The sequence below is a fragment of the Amphiura filiformis genome, chromosome 12, assembly GCF_039555335.1.
Source record: "Amphiura filiformis chromosome 12, Afil_fr2py, whole genome shotgun sequence".
NCBI classification, from domain to species: Eukaryota; Metazoa; Echinodermata; class Ophiuroidea; order Amphilepidida; family Amphiuridae; genus Amphiura; species Amphiura filiformis.
The window spans coordinates 4,749,160-4,762,762 of record NC_092639.1 but is presented as its reverse complement, the minus strand read 5'-3'; the positions used below and the strand labels follow the sequence as shown (position 1 = coordinate 4,762,762).

The window sequence follows — 13,603 nt, the reverse complement described above, 5'->3', positions numbered from 1 at the left end:
CTACATTGTATGTTACATTACATTTTGATCTTTACTGTTGTTACCACAGAAAGTGGTTTTACTGTTAGAGACTACAATGTTAGTCTTCAAAGGGCTTTAGGCTTACCCCTCCATCGATCCCACACTGAGTCAAGGAAGCCACTGGTCACAGAATTTAATTATATTTCCATATATATAATACAGGGTGTCCCAAAAGTCTTGATACCAGTTTTAACCGTCATATCTTTCACAAGGATTGCCCGAGGGGAAATCACTGAAAATACATATTTGGAAAGAGTAAATTCATGCAATTGTTTTGATACCAAACATATTACGTTTTCCTTCACTATTACAACATAGAAGACCAATCAAAAGTACAACTCAAATGCAACATATCAATACCAGTAAAAAAATGTGTGTAATTTCTCATTGAGAATTATGAAATTGAATTTTAAACTTCTCTCTTCACCTTCTTTGAAAATCATTATCTTATTCTGCAGTGAAAGCTTAGCCAGGGGTAGGGCCAGACTGCCCCCCATGAGAGAACTTTTTAATTTTAGCTCATTTTTGACCACTTCATCAAAGTTTGCCACCTGGAAATTTGCCTTGCCCCACCCCCTGAAAAGTCCTGGCCGTACGCCACTGTTATTCTGTTGTGGTCTAGGCCTAGTTGATGATGATAGATTGAAATTATTTCTTAATAGGAAATCCAATCTAAGAAGGGGTATATAATATGCTGTCTACTGAAGATAAGTCTACTGAATTAAAGTGAGCACCTGCTGTCTACTGAAGATAGCATGAATAAAGCAATTTAATCAGGCATGAGAATTTTCAGGTAAAAAACTGAATTCAGTTTTTTTTATAGTCAAAATTTCCGCAACTTTATTTAATTTCAGCCTGTTTTGGGTACTTTTTGCCCAATTTCACGCGCATTTTCAGTTTTTTCAGTTTTTTTTAGGAAAGTGCAGTCTCATGCCTGTTTAATATCGGCTGATGTACATGAGTGAGGCGGTTAAATAAAATTCATAAAGCACTTGTTGAACTTGATAATGGTAGGTTTATTAATATTAGAATTATATGACAAAACTGGGTGACAAAATTGCAGATCAGTGCAAAATTCATGTGCAATAGGGCATTGACCTCAGATTTGTAAACAAACACTTTGACAGCGTTTTTACATATCTTAAATTCCTGTCCATGAAAATGAACAAAAATTAAACACAGGATTACTTCAATGACTCAAAGGAATCATCTGGGGAATCAGATCTGTAAGTGCTTTCTTTATATCCATTTGAGTTGGGTGATTTTTGACTCTGGTGCCTTTCATTTATACTGCAGATGCATCACCCTGATCACTGACTCACAACAATGGCAAAGATTACCAACATACATTTCCACTCAGCCGATGGTCAGAAACTCCTCCAGGAGGCGGATGAAGCACAAACACTCCTCATTAGACTCTTCAAAAAGCAAGAAAACAACACATTCTGTGGGGTGCAAAGTTCAGCTCTTCTCTTCAGTGCACAGCATTTTGGTGCAAAGTTCCCTGATGTAACATCTCAGAAAGATTGTAACTTAGAATCACCACCGTATGTTGAAGGAAACATGTTTAGTTATACGGAAACCAGTGCGGCTATGGATGAAGCTAAAGTGGATGCTGAGGGCTGCACTATGGAGCAGGTTTATAATCTATTCAAGCAGCATGGCAGGAACATCAAGATGTATCACGCAGATACTGTCACCGTTGACGAGTTTCGATCATTAGCAATTAAAGCTTTGTCTCACCAAGATTCCAGCTGGGGCATTATCGCTAATTACGATGAAGTTGAACTCCAACCAGATTTGCGTGTGCCACTTCATGTGTCATTAAAAGACATACGGCAAATCAATCCATTTCAGCCTATTGGCCATTTCAGCCCATTAGGTGCATATCACGCTGAAACAGATCGGTTCTTGCTTCTGGATGTGTGGTATGAAGCGCATGAAATCTGGGTGAAAACACAAGATTTATTTCGGACAATGCAGAACATTGATGGAGACAGTCAGAAGTACAGAGGGTTTATCATCTTGGAAAGTTAACTCTGTTACGAGGAAAGCCAAGTTATTTACAGGTACCGAGTATATTAAAAACTCAGATTTTTTTAAATATTGTGAGAAACATGCAAATTAATAACCTTGTACATTTACATGTAGGTGTATATGATCAGAGTCTATGGGGGAAGCGCAGGTCTCAGTCAGTAGCATGTTTTGCACACAACTGTTTTTTCTATGCGTAATTATGAATTCAAGGTCTGCAACAGTTTATACACGTGATATAGAACTACATGTACACCTTTATGCTGCTGGTCTGGACAACCGGTTCTACAAAGAGCCATACTTGTACTTGAATCTTGCAAAGCAATCAGTTAACAATTGAAAAGAGTGGGGTGTCAAAGTCTCACTGCCGCTATCCATCAGGGATGTAGCCAGGTTTTCAGAACAGGGGTGGGCTCCCTGGCGGGTGGGCTGGGGCACAAACTTGTAAATGTATCCTCAAAAACAGATTTAGCGACGAGTGTCCTTGTCAAGCCTGTTATATTTAGTCTCCCCTATGGCTGAATAACAAAATTGCACTGTACGTAGTAAACTAACACAATGAGCAATATTTAACTTTCACTGAATTAATCAAATTCTTTTACCCATTGGGGTTATTGTTGCTGTATCCAAATTAAACAGTATTGAAAGAACATATTTTGAAACTTTCAGATTTTTATCTAAAGAATTCCAAAGAATGGGATCACTTGTATGAATGGCTTGATCCAGTGGCGTAGATTTCTTTTTGACATTGGGGGGGATGGAGTTGGAAAAAATTGTTAAAGTATAGTAAATGCAGCATCTTTTGGCGACAGAATAAGCTTATTGTACAAATGCGTGCGAAGCGCGCGAAAAATTTTGCTATTTTGAAGCTAAACTGATGAAATATAGTGTAAAAGTGGAATAAATGCGCGCAGAGGGCGCGAAAATTTGGAGTTTTGGGGGGAAAATGGGCAAATATGAGGTTAATTTGGTCAGAAACCCATTATTAGGCGTCAACATTGGGGGGATGATTGTATGGACCATCCCCTGACAAAATATTGGGGGATAAATCCCCCATCCCCCGGGATCACGCCTATGGCTTGATCAGAAAAGACTTTCTTGTTTTGGGTTAAATTTAGGTCATTTACATGTCTTGTAGTCATGGATGTCAGAACATTTGGTGAAATAATTATCAACTGAAGAGGGCAGCTCATTTTACGGAGTGCCTGTACAAGATATCGTACAACCAAAGTTGCGAGATAATATGTTCAGTCCGACACATTACGATTTGTACGTTATTCAGTTGTCACTACGAAGCATAACACAAGTGCATGGGGTGATGGTGAGTGTAGATGACTGATGGATTTAGTCTTGAATGTACCTAATTCCATAATAAGCACCTCCTTGAAATGATTTTAAGTTGGTGCTTGGCACACTAGTAATTAGGTTGAAAACTACGGTACACATTTTCACAGTTCTTCCATTTTGCTGTGTTTTTATCTGTTCCAGACATCATGACACAAATCAATAAGATTCCATTCCATTCTCCTGAAGGCCAACAACTCCTCCAAGAATCCAGTGCCTTCCAGACTCTCCTCACTAGACTCTTCAAAAAGCAAGAAAACAACACATTCTGTGGGGTGCAAAGTTCAGCTCTTCTCTTAAGTGCACAGCACTTTGGTGCAAAGTTCCCTGATGTAGCATCTCAGAAAGATTGTAGCTTAGAATCACCGCCGTATGTTGAAGGAAACATGTTTAGTTATACGGAAACCAAAGCGGCTATGGATGAAGCTAAAGTGGATGCTGAGGGCTGCACTATGGAGCAGGTTTATAATCTATTCAAGCAGCATGGTAGGAACATCAAGATGTATCATGCAGATACTGTCACTGTTGATGAGTTCAGATCTTTGGCTTCCAAAGCCCTGTCTCACCACGATTCTAGTTGGGGTGTGATAGCGAATTTCGATGAGTATGATCTACAGCAAGATTTTACCGTGCATGGACATTTTAGTCCTCTGGCGGCTTACCATGCCCCGACGGATCGCTTCTTGCTGCTTGATACGTGGATGAATACAGTGGATGTGTGGGTGAAAACAGAAGATATGTTTGCTGCTATGAAAACTATAGACTCGGATACTAACAAATATAGAGGATTTATTATATTGGAAAGCTAATTGGCAGGATTGGGCTTCTCCAGTTCAAATGGCAGCATCCTTCTATTTCCCAAAGAAATTGTCCAGTATCCATGTATTCCCCAAGATGCAATGGACTATTCCAGTTGAAATCCATACACACTTGTGGAAGACGGGTGACTCAAATGGAGTCACCCATTCAGGTAACCTCATTTGAAATTCACACTCCTGATGCGGGAGATTAAAGTCATGTCTTCCATAGTGGACGGATTTCATCTTGAATAGCCCATTGCATCTTGGGGAATGCATGAATACTGGTGCATTTCTTTTGGGAATAGGATGCCATCATTTTTAAAAAAACCTTTATAAATTTTTAGCCAATTATTAGACAATTAACAAAAGAAATGGCACAAACTACTTGTGCAAGACTGCAAGTGCAATTTTGCAAATAAATGCCAAATAAAAATTCAGCAGAATTTTTGTCTTCAAAAAATAAAAAAAATACTTATGTCCCAAAGCCCATGGCAGTTTCAAAAACAAACGCAGAATGGGGTGTTTTTTTAAGATTTTTATTTTTTTTTAAAGATTTTTTTAAAACCAAATTTTGAATTAAGATGTCATTTAATTTTCGAATGTTCAAAACTACACAGCAAAAAACTGTGGTTGATTTTCACAATTGAAGCACAAATATCAATTGTTTTATTGTTGCAAGTATCGAATCATGTAACTTTTCTTCCAATTTTTTTTACAATTTGATGATTTTACGGCAAAAAACTATTAAAAAAAACGAAGGAAATAAAAAATGAATTTGCCATTGAAAAAAAGAACGCACGGCAGCTTTGAGACCTAAATATTTGTTTAGACTTATGTAAGTCTCTTCATTTCATCTATTAAGTTTGTGTTAGTATTTTAGAATCAATTGTATGTTGGGAGAAATGGAGATTTATTAATTAAGTGACAAATAGAAATTTTATCCATAGGCCAGAAAGATGCCACAAAGCGGAAAGAAAAAGTGGACTGAAAACACACAAAAAACACATATCACATAGCTTTTTGTGCCAAATGTTTGCCAGACAAACCCGCTTATATTTTTGGAACTGTCTTTTGTCACAAATAATGGGCTATTCCAGCTGAATGCATACTTCTGTTACTTGAGTGTGGAAAATTTAAAAATAAGTATTTTTGGAAGATTGAAAAAAAAACCCTTTTACTCATTAAAATAACATGTCAAGTTATAGAAATATAGGCCCTAAACATATCTTGACATTATCATATAGAACAAATAAAAAAACTTGTAAAACTGCATACCCCTGCTGCAAGTAGGCCCACTGTATATAAAATGAGTATGCTCAAAATTCTATATTATAAACTCTGTACATATAATACTACATGTAAGAGTCTTACAATAATACATGCTGCATTGTATGCAAAATTTACTTAGATTTTCTGTATATAAACTCTAGATACCTAATATGAATAGGCCTATATGAATATACTAATACAAGCTATATATTTACATACAAAATGTACTTAGATTTTCTGTATATCAACTCTATACTTACACTCATGAGTCAAAAGTGCCATTACAAGCTATATATTTTTATTGTATACAAAATTTACTTAAGATTTTGTTCATTTTGTATAAACAATAAAAACAAAAATTTTAAATTTTGATTTATTAGATATTTTTAAAATGTTTTTAAATTTTAATAAAACATTTTAAGTAATATTTTGTAAGCACAAAAAAACATTTTCCTCATAGCAGAGTTCAGCTGTACAAAAATGTGCTAATGCATTAGGAATTTTATGCCACTATCGCTTTTTACAGTATAGATATCAGACCCGGACACCCGGTGTCCCCCAATCATGGTCGGTGCCCCCCCATGTGACGACCCATGCTACACTGGCACTGGTTCCCCCCTTTGGCTTTTGCATATGTGCTAAATTTTGGTGACCTTATATATGCACATGTAATTCCAAACCAGATAAATTTGGATATTTTCATACCATTTTTCTTAGTCATTTCATTGAATACTATAAACAATGTATGCCAAAAGTTGCTTACTTCTCAATTTTACCTTCCTAGGGCACATAATTATTGCACCACCCCTTAACCCTATGAGAACTACCTGCCGATTGGCCAAAAAGAAGTTCTCATTATCAATTGGACCAATCAGCAACATTGTTAGAATAATTTCACCATACAAAAAAATTGGGGTGAATTAGTTGCAAAGCTCCATTCTGATTAGTGATTAAAGTGAAGATATCATGTATAAATTGACCAATCAGAGGCAATGTTAGATCGGCAGGTACTGGTGTCAAAATTGGTATTCAGAATAATAATGGGCTTCATCAGCACCACAAAGCCTTATTATTTGCAATGACCAATGCTATTCCAGTTGAAATCCATACACCCCTATGGAAGACATGACTTTAATCTTCCACACAGGGAGGGGTGTAGACTTGAAATGGAGTTACCTGAATGTTACCTCCATTTGAAAATCTGCACCCTTGTGTGGGAGATCAAGGTCATGACTTCCATAGGGGGTGTATGATTTCAACTGGAATAGCCAATTCTATAACACCTATTATTTACCTCGATATAAAATATGTTGTTTATCACTGTTTATGTTGTCATGGTGATCATCATATTATTAAAAAGCATTGTGATAGCACTGTATATGAGCTGTTTTTAGTGTGTCTTTTTTGTCTTTAATGTGCATGAATGTCTTTCAAAAATCATTTGAATAATTAGATGGCATGGTACACTGCTTAGGCCTACAATAACTAGGAACAACCCAAAAGTTCAACGAAGCCCTTTCGTTAGAAGGCTAACCCTTCCCCTCTAACGTAAGTGTCAAATATCGAAAATTCCAACCCGTATTCATTGGGCACAGGGCCGTCACTACGGTCGATGGGGTTGTGGAGGGGTGCGACATTACTAGGATATTGATCACGTTTAAGAAACAATAATTCTATTTTATTTTGAAATATTTTTCTTCATAAATAATTAGGGACTTGCTGGATTTTCAAATAAAAAAGAATCAAAGTGCGGTACAGCTGTAGTACTGCACTCTATATTTATTTGAAATCATTTTGAAGCAACCATTGTAAAATGTCAATATCGTTCTTCAGAAAATACTAAAATTTTACAATTATATATTAAATCCTTAAAAAAAGATCAACTTTGACCGATGTTTGAACTACTACTTTACAAAGGTAATCAGACTTGTTGACCCCCTCCCTCCCTAACGAAAGGACTTTCGTTTATAGGGCTTCATCGAACTTTTGGGTTGTTCCCTTACAATTAAAAGGGCATTTCGTGATCCACAGCCTCATCCCCCCACTTTTCTCAAAAAAAGTTGAGATTTTTATATCACTGGAAACCTCTGGCTACATATGTTTATGTGCAAAATATTTCTTGCAGATTAAGGGAAGGGGTATGAACGTTTGGACAGTATTTATTGTGGGACATTAGAGCACATCAGACATATCATATTGCATTCTGAATACGAAGAATGTCCTTCTGATATCAAATAATTTTGATTTTTTGAAATTCGCAATGTAATACACATTTTATGGCAAATCATTCAAAATTGATATTTTGATATTTAACAGTACTTGAAGTAAACTTTATAAATCTGATGATTTATACTTAAAGTGTATGTAGGTGGGATGAAAAGCCGACGATCAATTGAAAATTTTGACCTTTCATTATTGAAGATATGGATTTTTTTTCCCAAAACACCAAAAAAAAAAAGGTCTTTTTGGGAAAAAAATCCATATCTTCAATATGAAAGGTCCAAATTTTCAATTGATCGTCGGCTTTTCCTCCCAGTTACATAAATTTTAAAAATATGTCATTAGATTTATAAAATTTAATTAGAGGACTGTTATATATCAAAAATTTGAAAAATATCAAATTTTAATAATTTGTCATAAAATTTGTATTATATCATGAATTTCACAAAATGAAAATTATTTGATACCAGAAAGACATGCTTCGTATTCAGAATGCGATTCGATACATCTGAGGTGCTCTCATGTCCCACAAAAAATACTGTCGAAACACCATAAACGCTCATTCTAGATCCCTTAATTCGTTTAACAAAGATATCGTGAAATTTTTTGGTTGTTTGTGCTTTGGTGATGTGCATATAGTATCTAGGCTTAAGGGCTCGGTCACTTGCCTTTACACAGTACATTTTTGACTTGAAGTGAACTAGGTAGAGTTTATAAATCGTAACAGTCGCATAGCATCAGGGGAGCATGGGGTACATATGCCCCCAATCGATCTGAAAATAGAGAAAATTGGAAAATTGCTAAAAAATGGCTTGTGCCACCCTCCCCTCAATCAGGCCTGGTGCCCCCCAATATGATGACCCACACTACGCCACTGAAAACTAATGCTACATACAAAGCCGACCATCATACGATAAATTTTGACCTTAGTAGGCGACGAAAAAGGAAAACCCTGTTCTACGGGCCAGACCGACCCAGATTTTGAACAAATTGGGAAATAAATGCCAACCCAAATTTCAAAAATTTCGGGAACAATTTTTTTTTTGTATTTACCCAAATCGCAAAATATTGACAGATTTTGGTGATTTTTGGGTCATTTCCCAAAAAAACTGACTGACTGACCCAACTTGAAAGGTCCGTCCTTGGCCCCGTAGAACAGGGTTTCTTTTTTTCGTCAGCCTTGACGTGTTCATTTTAGGTCTTCTAGGAAACTTAATGTATATCTTCAATACTGAAAGGTCAAAAGTTTCATTTGATGGTTGGCTTTTCTTCCCAGCTACATCCAATTAAAATACATATCATTAGATTTAAAAAGTTTGTCAAAAAATGTCAACTTTTGATAATTTGTCATAAATTTTGTATTATATTGGGAATTTCAACAAAAGTATTTAATTTAAAAATTATTTCATATCAGGACATTCCTGGTATTTATAATGCAATTTGGTGTGTCTGATGTGCTTTCATGTCCCACAAAAATCCCTGTACAAAGGTGGGTTACAGAGCCCTTAAGGCATTGTCATGATGCAGTAGTGTAACCTGGACTTTTTCATAGGGGGAAAGGGGGGCACAAAGTATTGTTACACTTACCGGTAAATGAGGACAAAATTCTTTATGAAATTATCACTCAATTTTCAGGACGGTAAGATATCAGTATTGAGCTATTTGCTTCTTATCTCCAAACCATTTCTTATAATGAATTAAAATATTTTAATAATGACCATATAAGAAACTATTATGGTCAAAATTTCAAATATGTTGTAGAAAGAATGTTTGTTCAGATCTGAATAGTGGGGAATGTCACATATTCTGGACCAAACTAACACCATGGCAACAATTATAGTATAGGCCTACTCATAGAAAAATACAGCACCAATTTTGGGGGATTAAAAATAATATTAGTTTTGCCAACTAAAACCTATCTCAATCCTAAACCTTCAGTTGGAACTGGCAATAAAAGTCCAAAAATTTGATTTACAATAAATCAATTTCATTGATTTAAATTGATCTTAGACTTTGTGCAAGTCTTTAGGTTAGATTTTCACCGCATACAAAACAGCACTTTAAAAATGCATGTCTTTGGCTCTCATTTAAAATAAATTGGCCATATATTGAAATTTGACTATATTGCATGCCAGTTAAGTCCAACTAAAGGATTAGAATTGGGCTATATAAGCTTATATATATGTTTTATTTGGCAAAATAAAATAATAATTTTTTAAACCAAAATAAATGAGTGCTGTATCATCAGAGTACTAGTAGTATTGAATCAGAATAGTAATTGACCAAATGTTAAAATTCGCCTTAGTTCTGTTGTGGCGATATACTTCAACATACCTGAAGTTGATGGTGGGGCAAAATGTCTGACATTGGTTTTCAGGGGGGTCAAAATGTACAAAAAATGTACAATTGGGGTTTTGCATGGGTAATATCTCAGCTAAAATTATTCGAATAGGCTCAATATTGGATAAGAGTAATGTCCTACCAAAGGGCTCTGACTGGCAAAAAAATGGACAGTAAAATTATTTTTACTTTTGGAGTTCTGACCCCCCCCAAAGTTGGTCCTGGATGGACGAAGTTGCATTTTCAGGGCCCTATATCTTTTAAAGTAAAGGAGTTACAAGTTTTCTGATGCCAGATTTGAATTCTACACAAATAAGTACCCCAGGATACATACTTTTTAAAGTTGTAAAGGGTTCCTTGATACATTTATGGACCTCCAACGTCGTCTTTCGGCGTTGCGACACATTTTTACACTGACCCCCTAAATTTCAAATTGATGCCACGGAAAAACGAAATGGAGTATGAAAGCTCAAATTTTCGGGATTGTACTTTCTCATCAATATCTACCACCACACAGAAAAAAAAAAAATTGAAGAGGTGCTGCGGTGCACATCCCTGGAGTTGACATGGAATGGGTCTATAGCTAAAAGTTAAGAATTGGGCTCTTTCATTTGGCAAAACAAAATATTTTTTAATCCCAAAAAATGAGTGATGTATATTTTTTTGGAATCAGTTTAGTATTACGTTCCCTGTTTTTTAAAGGACAATTATGTAGCTATACTCTATCTTATAGCCCAGATGGTCCCTTTTTAAAATAACTTTTAATTGATTGTGATTTGCTGTTACCCCCCACCTCCATCTTCTTAGCTGCAAAATACACCAAAATCTGCTAAAACAAGAAGTAGAATGTTTTTGTTGTTGTTGAAATAGCGCAAAATATGTCGCATATTCTGGACCAAACTAACGCTATAGCAAAGAATATTCTGAAATGGAGCACTTTTTGTCCATAATATATTTCACTTGTTTTGACTTAGGGCCGCTACAGACTCCGAGTATTTGATGTATAATTAATATTTGATGTAACATATCTACGTTGTTTAAACTAGCCCATTTCCAGTAATGTTTAAGTTCTAACAAATGTTTGATGACGTAAAATCGATGTTGCGTATATTATCTGTTAGAAATATATTATCGATTTTATGTCAAACATTCGTTAGAACTTAAACATTACTGGAAATAGAATGGGAATAGATTAAACAAGGTAGATTTATCTAATATTTTACGTCAAATACAAAGTCTGTAGGGTCACTTAGGAGGACGTATGCAAGGTACTCGTTTTTAAGTGGGGCTAAACAAATTATTTTTTATGTATGGGAAAGATAAAAAAATTATTTTTTATGTATTGAATGTATGGTCTTTTCAAAACTAGAATGTCCATCTGAAGCAAAAGGCTGGTGATAATTATTAAAGTAATGTATTCCTGCAAATGAATACATAATTAAATGATGCAAGTAACCATACCATGGAAAGTAGGCCTGTTGCCCATGGGGGTCGACAATAAGTGTGGGGTGTTAGCGAAATCAAAAATAGCGCGAGCGTGCAAAAAGAGGGAGTATGTGCAAGTGCTGATAAGTTGAGCACTCTGTGTACACTCAGATATTAGCTATGTTGCCACTCACCAGGTCTGAACACTATACAGTGTCAGCTGAATTCAAGGCGCTCAGAGGGCACAGGCATGGAACGCTCCAATTTATGTATCAATAATCAAAGCGATTGCCAAATAGGGGGCAACTTTACTATTACAAGACTGCCCTACCCCAACCCTAACCTCCGTAAACGAGGACTGGAATCAAGTCTAGCAAGTTGCACCCTATTCGGTAATTGTACCCAATAATCTATAGATGTTACTTACCTGCAACTTTTGGCAATTTTGTGTTTTTCACAGATATGACTTCACAGAAGATTCCATTTCACTCACCAGATGGGCAGAAGTTGTTGGCCCAGTCTGACACTACACATCAACCCCATCTAATCAAGCTATTCAAGAAGCAGATTGGTGCTAAGACATGTGGGATTCAGAGTGCTGCTCTCCTCCTTAGTGCTCGCCATCTTGGTAACCATGGTAACACATCTCCTGACAACCCATCAGAACATGATGATACTAATCTACCCTACACTGAAACAAATATGTTTTCTTATAAAGAAACAAACCATGTCATAGTCAAGAAAGTTTTAGAACAAAGCGGATGCAGCCTAAATCAATTACATTCTTTGTTCATCTCACATGGATTTAAAGCATCAATACATCATAGCGATGCAATAACTGTGGAGACATTTAGATCAACGGCATCCAAAGCTTTATCACACACAGACTCAAAGTGTGGTGTTATTGTAAACTATGTTTTAGCAGCTTTAGGACAGGATGTTAATGGCAAAGGTCATTTCAGTCCACTGGCGGGTTATAATCAGAGTAAAGATATGTTTTTGTTGCTTGATACATGGTGGAATACACAAGATGTTTGGGTGAAGACTGAATTTTTGTATGAAGCAATGTGTACAGTGGATTCTGCAAGTGGGAAAGCAAGAGGATTTATTATTCTGGAGCAATGATGACTAACCATCATGATGATCACAACATTCAAGTTTATTTACGCAGGGGCTGTCCAATAATTAAAAGCCTCAGTAAATTGTGTGCCTCAATTTGCTTGTACTCGCCTCTCATTATGCTAAAATTGCTTTCAAAAACAAACATCCTCTCATCCCCTTCCTACACATACCAAATTTTTGGGAACCCAACTTTCAAACCTCACAATCCTAAATTTTGACACAAGAGGTTAAAATGGACTTTCAACAAAATTATGCTGCAATGACGACCTTTTTCATATACCTGAGATGTCGTCATTTGACGTCAGTACGCATCAGGCCGATGCACATATCGTTTAGTGAACATTGTAACTGCGCATTGCATGTCGGCGTGACATCAAATGACGAAATCTAAGGTGTACTTGCAAAGGCTTATGTGATTTACCAAAAAGGTCAATAGGAACTGTGCAATATTAAAATGTTACAACTCATGAAACTTGATGCTGAAGATCTTTTTTTGTTGATTCAATTAAATCATTTCAACTCAATTTTATTTAAAAGTACGCTAAGAGGGGTGCTTAAATAAATCATTATAAGTTTGACAAAGTGCTGAATATCGATGTTATACATGTCTTTGAACTAGCGAACAACTAAGGGATTGGTTATTGAGATACATGTAGAGCTAGCCAGAGGGCAGCATGTCATTTATTTAAGGCCAGAGTAATGGAAGACACATTCGTCCATGCCCGAATTTGAGATTTCTTGATATTTATCAACACTAAGATGTATTCTTTCACTTGAAACTGATAAAATACAACTTATTACTATTTACTCATATTTTTTGCTTGATTTATTTCACTCTTTTCAACTCTAAAAAGTCACATGGCTCAAGACAGGTTAGTAAATTGGCGGAAATAATGAGTCAGAAATGCGTGATTGCGAAATATTGTGATTACTGGCATGACGATTTGCGTCGGCGTGACGCAATTGGCGCAACTCTGCGTATGTCCTACGAGTTGAGGCGATTCGGTATGTTGTTAACGCCAGCAAAA

The 13,603-nt window shown here is 36.0% G+C and overlaps 3 protein-coding genes across 4 annotated transcripts in view; all 3 read left to right on the top strand.

Moving 5' to 3' along the window:
* Positions 1–6,846, top strand: part of LOC140165689 (uncharacterized) — a 28,478-nt gene extending 21,632 nt beyond the window's left edge. The window contains exons 2-3 of one of the 2 annotated variants that reach the window (XM_072188992.1): positions 1,318–2,090; positions 3,544–6,846. In XM_072188992.1, coding sequence (XP_072045093.1) covers positions 2,012–2,090; positions 3,544–4,208 — 744 coding nt within the window. In that variant the 5' untranslated portion in view covers positions 1,318–2,011 and the 3' untranslated portion in view covers positions 4,209–6,846. The remainder of the gene's footprint in view (positions 1–1,317; positions 2,091–3,543) is intronic. The other variant, XM_072188995.1, reaches the window with a different exon arrangement.
* On the top strand, positions 1,348–2,012 carry LOC140165570 (uncharacterized). Its single transcript, XM_072188857.1, has 2 exons — positions 1,348–1,903; positions 2,005–2,012. Exons 1-2 carry the CDS (start codon positions 1,348–1,350, stop codon positions 2,010–2,012), a joined length of 564 nt encoding a protein of 187 aa, XP_072044958.1.
* Positions 6,847–11,915: 5,069 nt separating the features above from the next.
* Positions 11,916–12,578, top strand: LOC140165569 (uncharacterized). Its single transcript, XM_072188856.1, has one exon. It carries the CDS (start codon positions 11,916–11,918, stop codon positions 12,576–12,578), a length of 663 nt encoding a protein of 220 aa, XP_072044957.1.
* Positions 12,579–13,603: the final 1,025 nt, after the last annotated feature.